Raw genomic sequence first — 23,663 nt, forward strand, 5'->3', positions numbered from 1 at the left:
TTTAATTTTTTCTTGAAAAACTCAATTGTTCCATTAATACTACTAGAACACACCCGTGATATCGCGGGTCCGTGACTGAATTAAAGTATATTACTATGTGCAAGCCTTATTTTAGTATTAGTTTTGTCATCTGATAAAGTCATGTCGATTATAAGATACACAGTTTTCTCTGCTTTCAAATCTAGGTTTCAAATCTTTCTGTTTGAACCCGTCGAACTGGAACTTATCAATTATTGGTAATATAAATTATTTGGAAAACAAAAGGTCCTGGAATGGAGTATTTTTTAATCAACAGCATTGTCCTATATAAGTTATAAATAAAGTTAAATTCTTTGATTTGCTGTTTTACGTCATGCCCGCTATCAAATTGAAAACTGTAACTATGCGCCTTATTTACAGTACAGATTTTTAGTATTCGTATTGTTATCTGAGAAAGTCTTACTGATTAAAACACAACAATAGGTAACAATTTGACAAATTAGTAGTGTCAACGTTTATTAAATACCCTGTAAATATGACCCGTGTATATAGCATACTAATCCTGAATACACCGTTTGGTGGTGCACCTGTCAGATGCGGAACGTACAGATAAGGTAATAGGTAAATATACTATTGGTATCGGTATCGGACTCGACCCGGAACTTCTTAATTATTGGCAATATTAATTACGTGGAAAACAAAAGGGCCTTGAGTGGTGTAATTTTTAATCTATACCTTTGTACTATATTAGTTATATATAAAGTTCAATTCTTTGATACGTCGTTTTTATGTGATGACGGCTGACAAATTGGACCTCGTAATTTTAGTATTATAGATTCTAACACCAACACAACCCACAGAATAAAAGTTAAAGTTTTAGAACTTATAAAAAAGGAAACCAAAAGAAACCAAAGGCTGAATACCAAATTATGGTCCATATCTGTTGATTTTCCTCTTTTAAGTGATAAAATAATGGCATTTTTTCTATACAGACTTTATCAGAATGAATATAAAGCATGCTTGCAAGTTTAGCTGATAGTGAGCTTATGACATTGATATTCTTACAAAATTAAATGAACTTGTCATTAAAAGGACCATTCTCAAACATTCTGGTATAAAATCCCAGTTGTAAACCTCAACCCTCCCCTTATTAGGCTTTTGGGTAACTCCTGACCCCATTTATTTGAAAGGATAACTAAAAATAATTAGGGAATTACCTTTTTTTGGAAATATGAAAAAAATATTTGAAATTTCCATGGGATAGGATTTTTTTCAATACAAAGAAATCATCATATTAAAAGTATCAAAGCTGCGAAAACTATTTTTCATCAATGAAATTTCAGTCAGATATTCTCATGAATAACCTTTTTATTTCAGATTAAAGCTTTATTAAGTCTGATAAAGTTTTTTCATAGGCAAGATGTTTCAACTGAGGCCCTACACAGGCGTCAAAAGGTGTCATTATGGAGTAAAAGGGTGGCATCAAAAGGAGTCATTTTGGAGGAAAGGAAAGGGTTTACAGATATTTTTTTAAACTACCTGATTGTTATGTTAAATATATTTCAGGGAAATATTTTGTGTTATGCTAAAAAACCTTTCAGTAGTTATTTTTCACTAAAAATTGGTTAAAATCTTAATACATTGTAAGACACTTTCAAGTCACTGCTCATAATGCTCTTTTTTTACCAAAATAGCACCAGTCTTAACATTGTTAATATTGACAAAGAGAAGAGATTTGTGTTACTATGGTTACAATAGATTCAAATCACCGAGGGGCATAAGGAGTATTGGAAAATTAATCTTAGAATTTGTGACCCTTGTTTTTACAAAAACACTCTGTTGATATATATCATAGTAAATTGTGATCTTATCATCTTCCCCATGACAAATGTACAGTACGGGTAGGGACTTATTTTTATGGATGTCTTAATCCGTCTAGTCGGATATGAATAATCGGACATTTTTATGGTAGGTAGTATGGTCAATAATCAACAAATCCAGGTGTGATTGGCAATATATTTGTCCTTTCATCTTAATCCGTGCTGCTATAATTACGGTTCACTGATTTCAGAATCAGGTTACCTGTGATTTTAACCTCTCAGTCACTTTATTGATTACATCGTTTTTGACATAAAATATTTTTACAGGTGAAGTACTGGAGAAAACTTTGTTTTAATAAAAATAGCCTATTTTTTTAATTATGGTTTTTATATTTCAACTGCTATTTATTTTCTAATTTGTTCCTCAAAATTATTTTTGTTCTATGTTCTTTGTTGTTTATTTTTTGTTTTTTTGTGTATCTGTTTCTTATTTGTTTGCATAAAATTTCAAACATAAATATTTTTACATGTATTCTATTTCTGGAAGCTTACGGTTATTTTTGTTTTACTCGTAAATCCATTAGCAGAATAAGAGACATATAATACATATTGTATTATATGTCTCTGGCAGAATGCTGTCTCCAGGGTTAGTTTGACGCGGCCAAATGCAAAATATTTCTATAATATGTATTTAATATTCAGTCTGTGTTGGGTCAGTTCCGAGATATAAAAAATAATTACAGTGAGCAATACTTGTATATTATTTAGTAGCTTGCTGATTCTTTGTAGTTTTTACTTTTTACTGTAAACAATTTATTGTCCGAAACTTCAAAGTTGGAGATGTATCAATAAAATATAACGCAAATAATAACACTAGAAGAAGATATTGATTCTTCCCGGACATAAGTTTATTTTAAGATTTCCGTGTCTGTTCTTTATGCTAAATTTATATTATTGATCTGCATTTGGGGGGAGGGGGTAAATAGGGTCCGGTCCGAAATCCCGGGCTTAAAAACACGAAGTCCCAAGGTCCCGAATTTAAATAAATCAAAATCCCGACATCGCAAAAAAAGAATTCCCAGATCCCGAAAGTGTTAATCCCGAAATCCCGAACTTAAATTAATTGCATAATATTAATTTACGCACAATCCATGTACAGAAGGAAACTTGTATGTTATATATTTTTACAGCAATCTGTTAAGAAAAAATTGCCGTGAAAAGATAATTCCATGATACACATATTAGTGATCAACAGCGTGAGCACGTGGTTGAACTTTAACTTGACTCCACTCACAATATTATTGAATGCTAATAAAAGATATATTAAAGATCGATTTTGTCCACTGCACGAGATTTTTATATGGCGGGAAATGTCGTAACAGTAAACTCAGGTGACCTTACTGAACGACCGTGGGAAAATCCATTCATGATTAAATTTGATGTGGAATGATTGACAGTATTGTGCGTTAGTTTTGAGGCTCTTGATCGATTGACAAGAATAGAAATTTAATCGATTTACATACATGTAAAATCAAAACAAGATTTAGTCTTCTTTAATTATTTTTTGTTTAATTTTTATCAGTCATTTCCCGGATTCCCATTTAAATAATCTACTTTGGAGAACTCCTTTAAACTTCGGAAATAATACAACATCGATTTTAAAATTCTTACGGACTGCGCGAGCTATAAAATGACTAGAAGTACGACGAAAAAGTAAAGACAGCTGATCATGACTAGTACGATTAGCCTTCAACCCCATTGAGGTATAAATGTGCATTTATTCAATAAACTATATAAGGTTAAATTTTGATTTTCGTGTATCGATTCGTAAAATAAATAGGAATCGAAATATGATCACGGCGTTATAAATATTGTATTTAAAGAAACCAATTGTTTGACTTTCAAAGAGATTAACGGGAAATATGTCAAAATAGAAAGCACGAGTGATCTGTCTGACCAAAATGTTTTACTTGCGAGGTGTGAATTGATGTAGAGGCTCCGACGGGGAAAGTTGTATCAAAAGGAAAATAACTTTATTCGCAATGCCTATACATATTTTATAAATACGATATGTTGGCCTTATACTTAAAATTGTGTTTCTGATAATAACATATAAAGGAACAGGACGTTTAAAGGGGGAAATAATATAACCATCAATGAAAACTCGTATAATTTACGGGATTGATGTCTCAAAAATTTGATTTAAACTTCGATTGAAAACAGTCTTGGTTGTTATTAGGCTTATTATTTGGAATCAGATGAAATATTTACGGTTTACAAATACAAATGCAAATACAAAATAGTTTATTGGCACAAAACTATTATAATAATTGGCAACACAATATATTGTTAAAAATCGTTTTTATTTCATTTTCAAATTATAAAAAAAAAATCCCACATTCATGATATTTAATTTTTATTCTAAATATTGAATTTTTGATTTAAATTTTTATATTTAATTTTAATTTCAATTCTTTCTCTTTGAATACAAAACACTATTTTACATTTATCTATTCTCCATCAATACAAATATATCTGTACAGGTAAAATTTAATTCTAATCAAGCTGGTACAGATTGATTTACGACCTTCCACTTGGATATTGCACAGCAGGTGTTTATTACACTGGGACAACTGTCCGACCAGTCTGACATCTAGACGGATTAAGGCTTCCATAAAAATAAGTCCCTACCTGTACTGTACATGCATACATCCCGGTTTTCGCCCTTGTTGCTCTTGACTGAGTGCCTTGGGTGGCCTGAACGTTTACCTTGAGAAAATAAGTGTTTTAAGCAGGCAATATATATAATGATTAAGGATTGTGTATACAGTGTACACATCATATCACAATCATAATTCAATGAATTAATACATTTCTAAGAAAGTTTTGCTTAATATAAACAATGATAAATGTAAACTTTACACAAATAAGGCTGTTAGTTTTCTTGTTTGAATTGTTTTACATTATCTTGTCAGGGCCTTTTATAGCTGACTATGTGGTATGGGCTTTGCTCATTGTTGAAGGCCGTACGGTGACATATAGTTGTTAATGTTTGTGTCATTTTGGTCTTTTGTGGATAGTTGTCTCATTGGCAATCATACACATCTTCTTTTTTTATATCCTTTAATTATTTTAGAAAACATAAAAACTTTAATTCATCCTTTTAGGGGCCATAACCGAAAAGTAACTGGTCAGATTTTGTTTTATGTTTTCAGAAGCTTTTTGAAGACATAAACATTGCAAAGAAAACCCAAAACAGGCAAACATTAATATAACTCTATCAAACTTTTACAATTACAGAGTATTGTATAAAAATGTTTGTTTAAGGAAACTTAAGTCAGTTTGAATTGGTTCATTTGTGTGATAAAAATTAGAAAAAAAACTTCTGCTATATTTATTATTTGAAAGGGATTTATTTGACCTCATTTAGATCCATAGGATCAAGATGCATATAACATTTCCATTTTTCCTCTAAATAATTAGGGTACATTTGAGTTAACAGTACTTAAGTCACAGAGCTAACTGAATCTGTGTCTGTTAGTTCCTTTCCATGTTCACACCCATTTATAATGGTTTGGTGTTGAATGGGTTCTAATCATGCTTGAATAGTGTACTAAGTTTGTTTTTTTATTATTGTTATAAATAAAAGTAACATTCTTAAAATGTAAACAGGTTTTCGTTTGAGTTTTTTTTTATATTCAACCAAACGAATATTGTGAATTTTTCATGATGATCAAAGACTAGCTCAATCATCTCCAAGACTTGTAAAAGTAAGACATAAGATTCAAAACCAATGAAAGTTCATCCTAAATAAATAAATGATTAACCATCTAACAGGTCTAAGAGCGTCTAACCACATAAAAAATATTTCATTATTCATGAAGATTTAAATCATGTCAATATTTTGATAATTTGAACAAATTATGAATGAAGCAGACCGAGGAGGCCAACATGTGGGGTGCAATCATGTAAGGTTCAAATTTGTTTTGGAAGCAAACAGACTTGATACCGGACTGACTCATGCATTTTCATGCTTATTTGGCTGCATTTTTCTTTGGTCATTTATTTGTTTCTCTTTTTTCTGTATGACTTGGCCATTTTTCATGAAAACTTGGAAGTACTGCTGTCATACATGTACATTGTACAGTCAACACTACAACAGACTGTTTAACAGTTTTATCAGGGACTTTCTAGACTAACCCTGGTTGTATCAACAAGTAATTATATATAAATAGTTATAAAATAGAGTGTTTCTCTAATTCTGAAGCATTTTCTTCATGTAGGAATTTAAATTATGACATATATCAATTGAAAATCACTCATGTTATGGGGTTCACACTTATTCTTTTCTTACAAAGCTTTCGTGAAGTTTAAATCATAGGATTTTTCTTCGGTGTTGATCACCAAGACTGCATGTAAACTAAAATATTCCGGAACCGGAAGTGTTGATACGGAAGAAAGTGGCCCTGCTTTTGCATAAATTTTGACAACCAATCATTGCCGGCCAAGTTTGGAGTAGTCCGTTTTTACTTGTGATGATTTGATTGGTTAATTCTAAGGTCGTGGTGAAAGTTGATTGGTTCATTTTACCAAAAGGGAATCCCAAGAACGATCTGACGGACAGACGAGGCAAATTTTTCACATGTTTTAGGTTGAAAAAGTTGAAATTTTAACAACAGTGCATCAATCTCAGTAAAGCCATCAACCCAACGGCAAAAGTATGAGGTGGAAAACATTTTACTTGGCGCTTATTGGAGTTCTGTTTATCAGTGGTAAGCATTTACAGTGCATTTTCATAAGTACCGACACAATCTCATGTTTTTGTCGGCTTCCATAAAAAGAGAAACGGAGGTGTGGGGTATCTTCGGTGTCATTGATTCGTTGATTGTTCTTATCTTTTAATTAACCTTAATTAGCGAGTCAGCATTAATGTAATGTATTTTGGAAATAAATGAAATGTTGAAATGTTTTCAAGTCAAAGACGTCACGTTATGCACTTCTGCAAAGACCAAGATTTACAAGGAAATAATTCTTGCTAGTGCCAGGAGTGGGTTCTGGAGATACGTTTTGGATTCATTTGTGTGTTATTTCTTTAAATATGTCAAACCATTTGTTCAGTTCCTTGGAATTTGGAACTATAGGCCTCAGTGTAAGGTCTTTTCGTAAATTCTGGTTTGTTTTCAATGACAATGTTGGACCTTTTTTGTGTTTGGGATGTCTGACACACAACAAAAGTCATTTCCTTTGTGGCATCTGACATTTTATCTTATGACGTCTCAATTTAACGAAAACTGTCAAAAAATCATAAAAAGTTTGATAAGTGACAGTCACTCCATGTGTGCCACATGTGGAGCAGGATCAGCTTACCCTTCCAGAGCACCTGAAATCACCCCTAGTTTTTGGTGGGGTTTGTGTTGTTTATTCTTTGGTTTTCTATGTTGTGTCATGTGAACTATTGTTTGTCTTTTTCATTTTTAGCCATGGCATTGTCAGTTTGTTTTAGATTTATGAGTTTGACTGTCCCTTTGGTATCTTTCGTCCCTATTTTTCAATTTCATGTTTTGTTTTGTTTATGTCATATGTCACATTTCACAGTATCAATCAATTTAGTAATTCCTTTATTTACATGAATGGACTTTAGGTTAACCCCTATTCTCCCTAGGTCCTTTTCTCTGTCAAAGGTTTTACAATGCACAATACGCTGCATTAGCAGTGGCTGTTCCAGAAATTTACATAGGCCTGGGAGGACGGTGCTGTCTGCCATAAGAGTGGACTTGCTCCATAAGTTCCCTATATAATCAACAATGAGGAAAACCTTTACCATATCTTCTCCCTAAGTCTTCACTTAAATCATTTCTAACTGCTAGTCTGAATACTAATATTTCACCAGTTTCCTTATATGTTTCTGACAAGAGATGCAACTACAAGCAAAAGTTGATACCAGCCAGGCTATTAAAGTAATGACTTCAAAAAATGTAAAACTTCAGAACAGATTCAAGAAAATTAATTACTGTACTAAACAGCAAACAAAAAACAAATGTGTCACAATGTGTATTCCAATTTCCACTGTCACATCTTATGGAGGATATTTTAGAAAAGAGATGGGAGAGATTTAGAAGGGACATTCAAATTCATAGCTCAAAAGAAGAACGCATTATCTAGAAAAGAAAGACAAAAAACAAATAATAGTACACAAAACACAACATATATTTGTGCATGTACATGTAGATAAATAGACTAAGCAACACAAACCCCACCAAAAACTTGGGGTGATCTCAGGTTCTTCAGTAGTTGAAGCAGATCCTGCTCCACATGTGCCAGGCACCCATTGTGTTGCTGATGTATCACAAACCCTACATGTATGTAGGAAAGCCTCAACACTTGCCTATAAAGAATTTTATTACTGTTGTAGATAGGGATGATTATGAACATGATGAGGTTTAAACTTGACATTGATTAAACACCAATAAAAAATGACTATGCACCTAAACAATATGCAAGAAACATGTAAAGTTATGTAGGATTATCAACAATTGTCTTAGATTTTCAAAAATAGATACCTGAATAAGATGGTACTGAAAGAACATTAGAACTGTTACATTGATTTGCAAAGATAATCTTTAACATAATTTGTAAATTTGCTTCATCATGTTCATCTAAAGTGTCAGGACATTGAATTCTAGATCTGTTAAATAAAAGACTACACATGTACACACCTAATGACCTATATAGCTATTGTATCATGACTATAATATCTAAAAAAAAAAATATTTAAAAACTAACGTGACACATTTTTATACACAAGTAGAGTCTATTATGGTAACAAATTATTGGTGTTGTCTTGTTGTTTTTGTGTATCTCCCCAGGGAAGGGAGGAGGCAATGGTCATTAATTTGAGATTTACAGAATTTTTCATTCATACTTGAAATACATTTCTTAAACCCCACAGATGTGACAGATTATATGCATTTGCTTAAAGGGTGTACACTAGTATTAGGTAATAAAAAGTCTTCAAATTTTTCATTCGATATTACTACCGTACTCCATTTCTATAAATCTTTACATCCCTTGAATGTAACAAGTCAAGCAATCATATTTTTTTTCTTCAAATTGTTTGACATGCAAAATTTACAAGGTTATGTATGGTCAGATGCAAATCATTGTGTATGTGCAATCACTGAATACTTAAGAAGCATTAAAGTAAATCAGCAAGTCAAAAACAGTTTAAACTCATTGTTTATTTGTTTTACCTGACATTAAGCTTTGAAGTAAAAGATAAACGATCAAAACATGCAAGATGATAGGAAAGCATGAAAAGAACAAATCTATTTTTGTATCTCCCAAGTGCTATTGAAACCTCACAACTAGGATCTATCACATATGCACATAGATTATATTGATATAATACTAAATAAAATTTTATATATTCATTAATATGTTCATGCAGCCATTTTCAAAAGGGGGGTTCCCAATCCAGGATTAAAGGTGACTTCCAACCACAAGTCTCCAAATCATTGCAACTTAAAGAAATTTATGAAAACCTTGTTTGGTCTAAAAACCAGTGAAAATGGTCAGATATATATATCGTGGATTAAAAAGAATATACGACATGTCTGAGGTCATCTTGAAAAATGTGTATTTTCATGATTCAAATTATAGATTGTATGCTTATCTTTTGTTTCAGGATTATGTTTGGCAGAGAAAAATGATGAAGATGAAGCTAGTGTTGATGAAGACATCGGAAAAAGTAGACAAGGATCAAAGACTGATGACGAAGTTGTTGCAAGGTAAAAGAACAATATTAATGTCCAGACAACCCCCCCCCCCCTAAAAAGAAAAGAGGTGCATTTACTGTACCCCAACTGACCATTACCTTTGTTTTAACTGATACCTTAATGTAAAAAATTGTCACTTTGTCAATGTACAAAATGTATTGTGTGAAACTGAGTAAAATTATATTTTTTTTGACTGACGAACACCTGTATGACATGCATATTAAAACTAGTTTGAACTTGGAAAATGTAGTGCAGTTAAAAATTCTAAAACAGCCTTCAAAGAAATGGCTCGGAGTGAGACTGTTTGTCTGATAGTTGGTTTTCAATGTAAACCAGCTTCTTCAAAAATAGATCCAAAATATAGCAGGTTGACTGATACATGGCAGTTAGTAGTATTTAGTATTTTGCACTGGTAATGAGTACAACAAGATACACACATGCTGTCTATCTCATCTTTTGTATTTGAAAGCACAAGTTAAATCAATATGTATGCCCAAATATTTCTCAGATTATGTTCTTTTACTTTGAATTGTACATTTGTATGATTATCAGATTCATCATTGACTTTTGTGTTACCTAACAGTAACATCCAGTGGCTGATATTTAAAACATGTTTAGGACCAGCCATACATTTTAACATTCACTTGTAACTCACAGGAAGAATCATGTAAAAACTGGTCAAAGATGACCTACAATGAAGTATGAGAGAAAAGAATTTCGTCTTCATTAATCAGTGGCCCATCTAATAAACAGTAGGCAAGCACATATATAAGGAAGTTGAAGAGCCTTATAGATGATTTTGAAATTAAATAAACTGTAACTTAAACAAAATGATGTTTTATTAATGATATTGCATGTCAGCACTGGACTGGGGACAGCTTGGACTCACTGATTATTGGACTGGGGACAGCTCGGACTCACTGATTATTATTCCTTGTATAATTTGTTTTCCTCTTATTATTCTAATTCACTGTATACATAAATATGCATTCCTACTGAAAGCAGATAATTGTTTATGTATCGGATTTGTTACCTGCAATGTTATCATATAAGTTATAGTTTGATATCCTGATTCCTTAATTCTAAACAATTGAAAGGTCAAACAAAGTAGTTAACCAGATAGAAGTTCTGAATCTTGACTAAGCATAATTTCATACATGTATCTATATCTGCTGTTGCTGTTTTTCTGTTGATTAATAGAAAAGTTGCATCAATACAATCACTTACAATGTATATATATATATATATGTAATACATGTATTAGTTAGACCGTGACTGTTGAACTTTTCTAATTGGCATCAATCATACAGCTAATTTGTAAGAACTAATTTTACCTTTGGATGATTGGCAGTACATTTGTAATATACATTTGTAAATAAGTTTAGCATATTGTAATAATTGAACAGAAATTGCTAGTTTATTCTTTAGATATTTGCAAAGTATGTCGTAAATTTCTGTAAAGTAGGCATCAGAAGGAATACATTAAAGTAATATATTATAAGCATCCTAATGAAAAACATAAATTGATTGATTGTTCATTTGTTGCGTGTTTAAATTCAAGTGGCAAATTGAACTTGGAAGTCCAGGCCATGAGTTTGACTGCAACAAAAAAATCCCTTTATCAATGTTTATGGATATCCTCAATGCTCTTCAACTTTATATTTGTTTGGTTTATAACTATTTTGATATGAGCGTCACTGACTGATGAGTCTTATGAAGACTGAATGCACGTCTGGCGTACTAAATTTTAATCCTTGTACCTTTGACATGTTTGATAACTATATCTATATGCTGTAAAAAGACCAATGGCAACTGATTTTAAACAGGGTTTCTAATGTATAATACATGTAGTTAAGGTATCGAACACATAACAGAAAATTGAATGTGTACTGTTTTTATCATTCAGTTATATCTTAACATACCCACGCATAATTGAATTGTCTTTTCACACAATCTCTTTTGACAGAACTTTGAAACTGTTTGCTATTAATCATATTTAAGAATTATTTTTAATAGCAATATCAGAAATACAAAACATATGTAATTAAGTCTGACGTTGACAAATATACTTTATATCATAACAGTATCTGCATAGATCTCTGAAGAGTGAATTAGATGCTATGATAAATTATCATCTATTCCCATCCATTGCCAAGTGTTGATGTTAGTAACTTATTACGTATCTATAATAAACTGCTACTTCCATCGCAGACATTGTTACAATAATAAAAACAGAACATTTTTCTGATATTTCTGTTTCACACACAAGTTGTGCATAGTATTGATGAGTGTTTTTTGTGGTATTATTTATAAACATCAAGGGAACACCAAGGTGATGACTATAAATAGAAGTTTGGAGTGTTAAGCTGTGCATTTTATAATGTCAAAAGTCATCCTGCCAAAATGATTTTGTGTATGATGCATGTGAATACATGTACCATTTATATGGTTGAAATTTACATATGCACTTTCAATTTTGAATTGGTGGGTGTCACAATAATAAGAACTCACATTCTGATAACTTAATCTTAGATCTGTATACAAACATGTTTAACCCCGCCACATTTTTGCGCCTGTCCCAAGTCAGGAGCCTCTGGCCTTTGTTACTCTTGTATTATTTTAATTTTAGTTTCTTGTGTACAATTTGGAAATTAGTATGGCGTTCATTATCACTGAACTAGTATATATTTGTTGAGGGGCCAGCTGAAGGACGCCTCAGGGTGCGGGAATTTCTCGCTACATTGAAGACCTTTTGGTGACCTTCTGCTGTTGTTTTTATACCCCCGCTTTAAAAAAGTGGGGTATACTGTTTTCCCTCTGTCTGTCCGTCCGTCAGTCCTTCCGTCCGTCCATCAGTCAGTCCGTCCCATGAATATTTTTCGTCACATTTTTCTCAGGAACTACAATACAAGGATTTCTTAAATTTGGTTTCAGGGTTTATCTCAGTCAGCTATACCGTGTGATATGTTTTCAGATTGATCACTTTTCAACTTCCTGTTTTCCGAACACTTGTATGATTTTACACATGATAGCCAAGTTGACAATTTTCGTCACACTTTTCTCAGGAACTACAATACAAGGATTTCTGAAATTTGGTTTCAGGATTTATATAAGTCAGCTATACCGTGTGATGCGTTTTCAGATTCATCACTCGACAACTTCCTGTTTATCGAACACTTGCATATATTTACACTTTATTTTTTCGTCGCATTTTTCTCAGGAACTACAACACAAGAATTTCTGAAATTTGGTTTCAGGGTTTATCTAAGTCAGCTTTACCGTGTGATGCGTTTTCAGATTCATCACTCGACAACTTCCTGTTTACCGAACACTTGCATATTTTCACACTATTTATATTATCCACTTGCGGCGGGGGTATCATCAGTGAGCAGTAGCTCGCAGTTTCACTTGTTTTATTTGGTCGGGTTGTTGTCTCTTTGACCCATTTCCATTCTTAATTTTATTCAAAATTGCAATAATTAAACCTGTGATTGTTCATTCTTGAAAAATGGCAATAATCAATGCATGCAATTATTTCTGAATTTAGAGTTCTTTATTGAATAAATTAACTTGAAGAAAATAAGTAAATTAGACTTAACACTTACAGATATATCTGATGTTAAACAGATACAAGTCTTTGATTATTGAATTCCTTGATTTTAAACTAACATGCAGATATTTTACACAATTAAGCTGTTGTGAGATGGAGTTATAATTACCAGACATAGCAACACTACATGTATGACAGATAAAGTTTTAAAAAGTACAAAAACCAAATCTCAAAAAGAAAAACAAAAACATTTATGTGGTTCTGCTCAAGCCTTCATTTCTGTTGATTTCAATATGTTGAGATAACATGTACAATTGTAAGCATTAATTTGCAGACTTTATAAGGGAGTATGTTAACCAAGTACATCATTTTATGATTTCTTGCACATGATCATAAACGATATATACCTTGAAAATTTTGTCAACTTTATTTTATTATAGAGAATTAAGAAATTATAAGAATAAGAATATTTTATTTCCAATTAAAGGGCCCTATAAAGAGCTTTCATGACATTACATACAAGTACATATGATTAGACATAAATTAGAGACATATAATATAAGAAAACAACATTGTTTAGTACTATTAAAAAAATGCTATAAATTATTAAAATCAGCATAAAGAGCATAAAGAGCAAAAAAATCATAAGATTTCTAAATATATAACCCCATACTACCATGTGCATTGAATGCAATACGCATGATAAGTGAAAATAATGTAATTTATATAGTTTTATAAGTGGTTTGTATTGATACACTTTACAGCTTGCTATTTTCTGAGATAAGACTTTCTGCAGAGCTGTAAAAATACATCAGTTATCCAATTAATGCACAGATAAAACCAACCTTACTCCTTAGCATAAACAATATATTTTATTTATAATCAAGAATGAAAGAAAATCTGAGTTAACAATGCAATCAAAAGATATTACATCATTAATTGATTAGGGTTATTAAAGAACTATAATCCAATAATCCTAATCCAGCTTGGAAGTTTCAGTCTTGATCTGATAGAGTACATCTTCTGATTTCTAGGTGTAAAAAATATTTTGTCTCAATCAGATACTAACAGTTGACTGATCATTAGTATAATTAGTACCAGATAGTACTAATGATAAAGACTTTGAACTTTGCATCTGGTTGCTATCATGTACCATGTAGACATACTTTTTTTTCTGACCACTTGTCCATCTTGTCATTGACTGGTCATTTAATTGAATCATTATAAAATTTGGCCTTAAACAAGTGAAATAGACATCATAGAGATAGTTAATTATTAAAAGATTGATTGCATGTTTGTATTTAAGATTAGTATTGCAGAAAAATCAGCATAAAGAGCAAAATGATGTGAATAATCAACACATCTCTTAAATGTGTCTGTTAAGCAATTATTAAGATATTTGCCTGATGACTTTGCCAAAATCTAGTGATGAAAAAAATCTTGCATGTTTTTATCAAGTATAAGATAATCCAGAAAAAAGCCTACACTCAAAATAGATTGATATTATTACAAACAATTCCTATTTTCTATTTTATGTTATAAGTAAAATCACAGTACAAATTTTTTGTATAAAGATAATAATTTTTATTTTTAATTTTGGATTCCTCCTTTTCATACAGCCATGACCATGATGACAACAATAACCCACAATAACTAGAGAAAATATCTTGTTTCAGGTATCCTCTATACTTGCCAATATTTGACTAGATTTATAAATAAATCATAAATTTGAAAATGACAGCAATCTATCAACAAATATATGATCCCATACTTTTCAGCTCAAATCAAAATGAAATTTGGTTAAGATATTGTTTTACCTACATGTACCATCATGATTAAACCTTTTGTGTGGTATGATTTATTGAACTTCTTTTAAAATTTACAAAAAATTCTGTAATTGTGATTTTCACTACTTTTTTTTTTTTCTTTGCAGAGAGGAAGAAGCTATTAAGTTGGATGGATTGAATGTAGCACAGATGAAAGAAATGAGAGACAAGGCTGAGAAACATGTGTTCCAAGCTGAAGTCAATAGAATGATGAAACTTATTATCAATTCTTTGTACAAGAACAAGGAGGTTAATAACATTAGAACTGTATGAGTAAAATAACTAAAGGGAGTGAAAAGATACAAAAGGGTTATTCAAATACTAATTCAAACTCACAAGTCAGGAAATGAACTGACAATTCCATCATCCATGGCGTAAAAGTGAAAAACTACTAACCAGGAAAACAACAGTATACAACACATAACAAAATAGGAAAGGACTGAGTAACTTTAACCTCTTAAAAAACACAGGGGACATCCCAGGAAGTGTTAGCAGATCCCCCGCCACATGTAATGCCCATGCAACCTCAGAAAATACATGTGACTTTTCATTGGCAAAACAAGTAAACAGTTGTTGGACATGTAAAACTTAACAAAAGATGTCTTTATAAATGTCTACATCTTCTTTAAAAGGTGAAATTTATTTCAGGAAGAGACTGTAATTTTTTAAGTCTAACTTGACAATAATAATAAAAATTTGCAGTGAAAAATTAAGAAACATTTATTGTTCTTGCTTAAAGTAATACATTGTATTTGTGAACAGTCCAATAACTTCAAAGCCAGCATCATCAGTATTAAAGATGATATTCATATTTCTTAAAGACAAGTTTGAAGTGTCTCTTAAATAAATAAATTTTGCTTACAATGAAACCCTACAGTTGAAAAGATTGCATGTTCACAGTTTGCCAACCATCAAAGAATAATTTAAAACATTTATAATTATTTTTGTGTTTTAGATTTTCTTGAGAGAGTTGATTTCCAATGCATCTGATGCATTAGACAAAATCAGATTTGTATCATTAACAGATAAAGAAGCTTTACGGCATACTGATGAATTCAGTATTAAAATCAAGGTAAGAAACATAGAATCCACACAAAAACATAAAATGTTACGTAATATAAAGAAGGAGAGATATTGATTGAAAGAAATAAATTTCAAAATTTGGTGCCAAATTTAAGTAGCCTTAAACTGCTGAACTTTGTACATATCAACCAATCATTTAACAAAAAGGCCAGAAAACCAATTTGAAAAATTTAATAAGTATAACATGTATGATACAAACATGGACAAAGGTATAGAATAAAAGATTCAAACTTATATGAAAATAACATCAAATATGTCTAAACTCTTTGTTATCTCCCTTTTTTTATAGGAAAAGTTTTGTACCTGAAAACTATTTTGTTTGGCCTAAGAAATGTGTATCTGCAACTATAATAGATACTAGTGATTGTTTTATGTCTTGTGGGATCAATCAAATGAAATATTACATAAAGCAGTCTATTTTTAGATTGTTTTGAGAATGTATATTTGCATAAAAGATAGATTTGTTTTCAATATTTAGATAAACTTTGACTCTAGGGACTGATTTATGAATGAAGAAAAAGTAAAAATATTAATTGTGATGAATCAACATTTTTTTTCAAAATTCTGAAAATTCTGTTGATATTTGAAGTCCTGTAAAAGAAATCAAAGACGTGGTAAAATATCCTCGAACACTTGCTCAAAGGTTTTAGTATCAGACATAAATATTAACATCGTTGCATGAACATTTAGATACAAGCAGTTTATATAATATATATTATTAGAGCTATTTTCCTAATGGTATAACATCCAATCAAATTTAAATATAACAAATACAGGTTTAACTATGGCTTTATTTATTGTTTGAGGATGTTAATCTTAATTACAAAGCTTCAGTAAAAGGTTATATAAACATAGCAAGCAAGCCAATGAAAGTTTAATTCTACAAGCATAAGAAATTAGCTCTTACAATAAATTTCTGTTCCACAGGCTGATAGAGACAATCATGTTCTCCATGTAACAGACACAGGAATTGGTATGACCAAGGCAGACTTGGTTAACAATCTTGGAACCATAGCCAAATCTGGTACAAGTGAATTCATGTCCAAATTGGGAGAGGCTTCATCAACAACAGAAATGACAGATTTGATTGGACAGTTTGGTGTTGGTTTCTACTCATCATTCTTGGGTAAGTACAACCTTTGAAACATCGGCTCTTATGAAAATGTATTACATTGAGGATTTGGTATTTCCCACTATATATCATGTCAGTATACACTGATTTTGTTTTTCAACCTACCAAGACAAATTACATGGCCTGCTGTCATGACAAACTGTAAACCCAACCTGGGTTTTGTGAGCTATTTATATATGTTATATTTACAATTCTCTAATTCTATGGAAATTTATCGCTTTCCTAACCCATTGTATAAAAAAAAATAATCAACGTGTGGTTGCCGGTGATCTCAGATCATCATTGGATGATTTTAAGGGTCATGACCTTTTTAGCTAACTGGATGAATCAAAATATGCTATCAGGTGTTAATGAAATTGACAACTTCGTGCAATGTGAAAGGCACTCGAAGGGGATTTTCGGTTAACAAAAAAAGAAAATGTATTGTTTAATCATTAGAGAAACAGATTCTTACATAGTTACTCGTGAATTATCATATCTCGATAGTTAAATTATAAATTTTAAAGTCCTCGCCGAGGCGGCTCGGGCTTTAAAATTGATAATTTAACTATCTCGATTGGATAAATCCGATAATACACTGGTACCAATGTAAGGATCTATATTTACATAAAAATGCAAATTGATGGGAATCTGCTAAATGAAAATGCCAAGAAAATTGTAAAATTGAATTGCATTGAAATCAGCTTGAAAGAACTCAACACTAAAAGTATCCCACAGATCCGTTTGTTTACATTTATGAACAAAACAGAAGAAAATTCTGAGTTCATCATGTTAGTAATGTTATAACAATTTAATAAGTTTAAAACATTCATGCAGTCAATTATCAATTTTACATGCTTTTACAGCAATCTTATTTTTTTTGCAATTTATGGTTAAAATCACACTTTATTGAATTGTTTAGAGAGTATGTAAATAGTTTACTTGCTTGGAGATTTATGTAAATGGTTTACCTGTATTTCAGTATCGGACAGAATAATTGTAACATCAAAACACAACGATGATGAACAACACGTCTGGGAGTCTGATTCTGAGGCCTTCAGTGTTAGTAAAGATCCCAGAGGAAACACACTGGGTAGAGGAACACAGATCAGGTGAGTTTATATTCCACATATATTATATATAATCCTCTTTATAAATTCTGAACATTGTAATTCTGCACCTTAATTAAAATCATGGATAAAAGGCAGTATATCCCAAACCATGTTTGACTGACAAAATGACGGACAAAAGGTTATTTGGTCAGATATAAAAGTTTTTAAAAATTTTACAGGAAAAAAGGTCAAATTTTAGTTTCAGTCAGACAAACTCTCGAACAGTTTGGCACAGACTTACAGATTAAAAAATAATTTTACATTTGTCCATTCTTTAATTTTCTTGGAAATTATTTTACAAATGCTTTCTTTTGGGTTGTTTTTTTTGCATCATAATCATTTATCTTTCTTATCTATTTTTAGTCTTCACCTGAAAGAAGAAGCTCATGATTTCTTGGAAGAGAATACATTAAAAGACCTCGTCAGAAAGTACAGCCAGTTTATCAACTTTAATATTTACATTTGGTCTAGCAAGGTACAAACTTATTTCACTAAATACATTGTGTTAAAGGACCTTTATTCATAGATCCACAGTATTAAATTTTTTAATATAGAAAAAGATATATGTATGTGGTTATGGCATCAAGCACCAAAAAGACTCCTAGAGATTTAAAAAAAAGCTGTTAAACAATAGGCAAAAATAATGTAGATTTCTCAAATTTGAGCAATGTGTTTATTATTGTTAAAATTGCAATGAAATAGGTACTATAAAAAAAGGTGTCACTTTGAATTTTGTAAGATTTGTATGCAACATATACTGAGTTCACAAACATCAAATCTAGCATAGCAAAGTCCATTCTCAAAAATTTGCAATAAAAAATATCTGTCTTTACCATATGAAAAGCTGTAGATCATCCAAGGAAAAGATCTGTGGCTTATTTTTTTGATTTTCTTCAAAGTGATTTATGGATATGCTAAAATTGGAAAGACCTATGCTTGTCAATCAAAGCAAGACTGTTTGTATCACATTTTCTTTTGAAATGGCCTTCAAATTTGTTAAAATCTGCAGCATCTTGAAGAGTCTCAAAGAATGCTATATTTAGTTTTATTGAACAAATATGTTTATTAACAGACAGAGGAAGTTGAGGAACCAATTGAAGAAGATGAGGCAACGAAAGATGAACCAGAAAAGAAAGATGAGGACAAAGATGATGAAGATGATGATGCCAAGGTTGAGGAAGACAAAGAAGAAGAAAAACCTAAAACAAAGAAAGTCTCTAAAACTGTGTGGGACTGGGAGTTGATGAATAGTGTCAAACCTATCTGGACCAGAAAGTGAGTATTTGGTTTTAATTATATCTTATAATAAAAATCAGTATGTGTCATGTCTTTTAAGTCATATAAAACGAGTGAATGGTGAAAAATAATGTTTATCCAGTCTTGAACCTATGCATGTGTATATTATAAACTTCTATGCATGATTTTATCATTTTTAACGCAAACATTTCACATGATCGTCAATTTATTTTCTTTCTCTCTGTTATGATGTGAAAATATATCAGCTAATTAATTGTCTTGTTTTAAAGTCGTAATTGGTGCTTAAAGACATTTTGTGTCCAAAGTTACTAGCCTAGTGCCATAGATTGGATTTAAGATATGGTCTTGAAATAAACATTCAGTTTTTTAGGTTTTGATACTCAATATAGAAAGATAATAGTGTGATTCGTGTTTTATTATATGTTTATGTTCGAAGTAATGATATGAATTATATATTTTTTTCAGACAAGCAGATATCACTGATGAAGAATATAACGAATTCTACAAAAATCTTAGTAAAGACAGTGATGAGCCATTGGCCAAAGTCCACTTCGTTGCTGAGGGAGAAGTCACATTTAAATCTATTTTGTTTGTTCCCAAATCATCTCCACATGATACATTCCAGAACTATGGCAAAAATATTGACAATATTAAGGTTTGTTAACACATGTTTTAATGTAGATTTATTAAAGAAGATCAGGGTACACTTCAATAAGATAGAAAACCAACAACATGAATAATTTTAAAAGACATCGAGGGGTCAATCTTCTGGCATCAAGCTCTAAATGTCATATTTTAATAGTCAATCATTGATTAACACTCAATGAAAGCTGAATATAGATAACATCAGTTTGTTGGTTGTCAAAAATAGCTATGCAAGTCTTAAATGTAGGAGGGATGTTTAGATACCTCTTGATAGCATTATTGTTTAAATGAAACAGCTTTAATTTAGCATAAGAAAAATCTGTAGCTTACTGTTAGGATGTAATTCTAATATAAATATAAGGAGTTGTGGTATGATGGCCAATGATACATTTATCTACATGATTTCAAATTAAGTGGATGTAAGCAATTATAAGCAACCTAGTGTAAGCCAATTTCTTGATGTGTTGAAGAATAGAAATAACATTTAGTCGTGGAAATCATTACAGCTTGAGATGACAATGGACAATTGTAAAATTAGCATTATTTACATTAGTTATTCAGCATGGGGGAATTTGATGTTGCTTTCAGTTTGTATTGGACATTTTATATATTATATATTGTAAAGATTATAAAATTGTTTTCCCTAGATATTATGCTTGAGCATTATGAATGTACTGGTATATAAATGTTGTTTGTTTAATTTTCAGATGTATGTTCGAAGAGTTTTTATCACAGATAACTTTGAAGACATGATGCCAAAATACTTATCATTTGTTAGAGGAATGGTAAGCTTTACTTTATAAAGATATATGAACACTTTTGTGATTTTTGTTTATCTCACATGACCATTTGATATTGCTATCTGTTGTCATCGTTAACAATTATATGCTGTCAAAATCTTTTTTAAATTTTGTGTCTGAAACAACAAAATTCACACAAACAATCCTTTAAGATATCTAGAATATTGCTTTTAGATTTTGTTCCCCTAGTAGATAAGAAAAAAATATGGCAGTTGCGAAAAATGCTTAAAAAGTCTAAGATCTACTGAAAAACAAGAGCCATCAAAATTGTTACTCAATTTCCTAACTGGAGTTATTGCTCTTTGATACTAATGTTAAAAACAATTAGTAGCAAATACAGACAAAAACAATGATAAGGAAGCAATTGAGACCACGACAATAGAAAAAAAGAACCCATAAAAAATATTCAAACTGCTTCACAGAAAACCAAAACATTTAAAACTCATCAGAACTCGGGTCAGGGACAGCAGCTTATGTCTGCATCATACATTGACTACTCCATCTTTTGACCTACACTGAAAATATTTTGAAAATTATTAACCCCATTATTATTTGCCTTCCAAATTATGAAGAACTTCAAATCGTATTGTCAATGCCAAAAGAATATAATTAAAATTTTGTACATGATTAATTGAATAATTGTTATTTGAAGTAAAAATAATTATTTGTTTTACAGGTTGACTCTGATGATTTACCATTGAATGTATCCAGAGAAACTTTACAACAACATAAACTATTGAAAGTTATCAAGAAAAAACTTGTCAGAAAAACTTTGGATATGATCAAAAAGATTGAAAAAGAAGATTATGATAAATTCTGGAAAGAATTCAGTACAAAGTAAGTGTAGTTTTCCATTCAGGGATTAGTGGTAACATTCAAGTTGAGATTGTCTTCCACTGAGGCTAATGTGTAAATCTAACAAATATTTACACTTTTTACATAAGACCATGCATTAGATTAATCAATAAGTTGTCTCTTTGATAACATTTTTTTTGTATGCAGCATCCACTGCATTCGCAACAACATACCTTTCATTATGTCCATTCTTAAAAAAATCACATTGAAAAATGGATGCAAAAAAAATATTACATGTTGGTATTAAACTTGAAATTAAAATCATAAGTATTTTTACAACCTTTTTGTAATTATTTTTTACATTGATGCTTAATTTCAAATTGGTTCATAATTGGTATATTTGATAAATATTGGAAGCATTTTAAAATTATTGATATATTAATTTGTAATCTAGATCTATCATATTTATTTCTATTTTTAGCATTAAGTTGGGTGTAATTGAAGACAACTCCAACAGAACTCGTCTGGCCAAACTTTTGAAATTTTTCTCCTCCAACTCTGATACAGAACAAACTAGTTTAGGGGAATATGTGGAAAGAATGAAAGAAAAACAAGAAGCTATCTTCTTTGTTGCTGGAACAAGCCGTGATGAGGTAAAGAATTACGAATGAAGCAGTACATAATTTATTAAACATTTGTTATTTTGTGTTGCATGTAAATCAATAGACCTCTTTTGGGTTTGTTGCATTTCTGTCAAAATGTTTTGATTAAAAGTGATCACCATTTGATTGTTAAGGGGCAGCATCACTTCCTTTTCATGTTGAGCAAGCACTTGACAAAATATGATGCTATATTGCATGAATTATGCTGCAAAATAAAATCATATAATTGAAAATCAGCACCGCTGTCATTAGGGAAAAGTGAATAAGTACTTGCGGAATAAACGACATGAGGACGGCATGCATAATAGTTGAGCTTTCTCAACATGAGGAATTAAATTTAACATCTAAGTCCAATTGGATGTAGCTGCCTATTTATGCATCTTGCAAAGCCCAATGAACTCATATTCTGTGTTTGATTTACTGCCATACATGAAGCCAGATTGTTCAATTCGATACCTCAGTAACCCCTTTGGGATGTTGGGAGTCCATAACGATATAAAAATAAGAAGATGTGGTATGTTTACCAATGAGACAACTCCAAACAAGAAACCAAATGATATCGAAATGAACAACCATAGGTCCATATGGCCTTCAACAATGAGCAAGACTGAATTGAATAAATAGTATGTACACTCATTTCCATTCTCAATTTTACACTTGGTCAGATTTTTTTAACCCTTTAAGGCTTTTGGAAAAAATAAGAATAGAACTTATGTTATTAGTATTATCATTTTTTAGGTAGAGAAATCTCCATTCGTAGAAAGATTGTTGAAAAAGGGATATGAAGTGCTGTACTTGACAGAGCCTGTTGACGAATACTGTGTTCAGGCCTTACCAGAATTTGATGGCAAAAAATTCCAAAACGTTGCCAAGGAAGGATTGAAACTAGATGACTCTGAAAAATCTAAAGAAAGAAAAGAGGCATTAGAAAAAGAATATGAGCCATTGATGAAATGGTTGAAAGAGGATGCACTCAAAGATAAGATTGAAAAAGCTGCCGTATCTGATCGTCTGACATCATCACCATGTGCTCTGGTTGCCAGTAGTTACGGTTGGTCTGGAAACATGGAGAGAATAATGAAGGCTCAAGCTTATGCAAAAGCACAAGATGCTTCACAAAGGTACAATTTTTTTAGAATAAAGATTTGGGTTTAAACATTGATAATAATTTATGCTTTCTGTGACACCTTTTTGCAAAAATATTTTGAATGTTAACTGTTTTACAAAATGAATTTTTGTTACCAGTAT

General features: G+C 31.2%; 2 protein-coding genes across 2 annotated transcripts in view; one reads left to right on the top strand and one right to left on the bottom strand.

Moving 5' to 3' along the window:
• Positions 1-6,274, bottom strand: part of LOC134682936 (TPR repeat-containing protein DDB_G0287407-like) — a 50,880-nt gene extending 44,606 nt beyond the window's left edge. Inside the window, exon 1 of the mRNA XM_063541884.1 lies at positions 6,154-6,274. The gene's annotated coding sequence lies outside the window, so the exon portion shown is untranslated. The remainder of the gene's footprint in view (positions 1-6,153) is intronic.
• A 60-nt stretch (positions 6,275-6,334) lies between these two features.
• The window catches only part of LOC134682955 (uncharacterized), a 35,764-nt gene continuing 18,435 nt past the window's right edge, over positions 6,335-23,663 (top strand). Inside the window, exons 1-13 of the mRNA XM_063541901.1 lie at positions 6,335-6,571; positions 9,484-9,586; positions 15,058-15,199; positions 15,906-16,022; positions 16,961-17,159; positions 18,127-18,256; positions 18,620-18,731; positions 19,329-19,531; positions 19,979-20,168; positions 20,866-20,943; positions 21,635-21,795; positions 22,235-22,406; positions 23,154-23,536. Coding sequence (XP_063397971.1) covers positions 6,520-6,571; positions 9,484-9,586; positions 15,058-15,199; positions 15,906-16,022; positions 16,961-17,159; positions 18,127-18,256; positions 18,620-18,731; positions 19,329-19,531; positions 19,979-20,168; positions 20,866-20,943; positions 21,635-21,795; positions 22,235-22,406; positions 23,154-23,536 — 2,042 coding nt within the window. The 5' untranslated portion in view covers positions 6,335-6,519. The remainder of the gene's footprint in view (positions 6,572-9,483; positions 9,587-15,057; positions 15,200-15,905; positions 16,023-16,960; positions 17,160-18,126; positions 18,257-18,619; positions 18,732-19,328; positions 19,532-19,978; positions 20,169-20,865; positions 20,944-21,634; positions 21,796-22,234; positions 22,407-23,153; positions 23,537-23,663) is intronic.

Source organism: Mytilus trossulus, chromosome 1, assembly GCF_036588685.1.
Source record: "Mytilus trossulus isolate FHL-02 chromosome 1, PNRI_Mtr1.1.1.hap1, whole genome shotgun sequence".
In the NCBI taxonomy this organism is placed as follows: Eukaryota; Metazoa; Mollusca; class Bivalvia; order Mytilida; family Mytilidae; genus Mytilus; species Mytilus trossulus.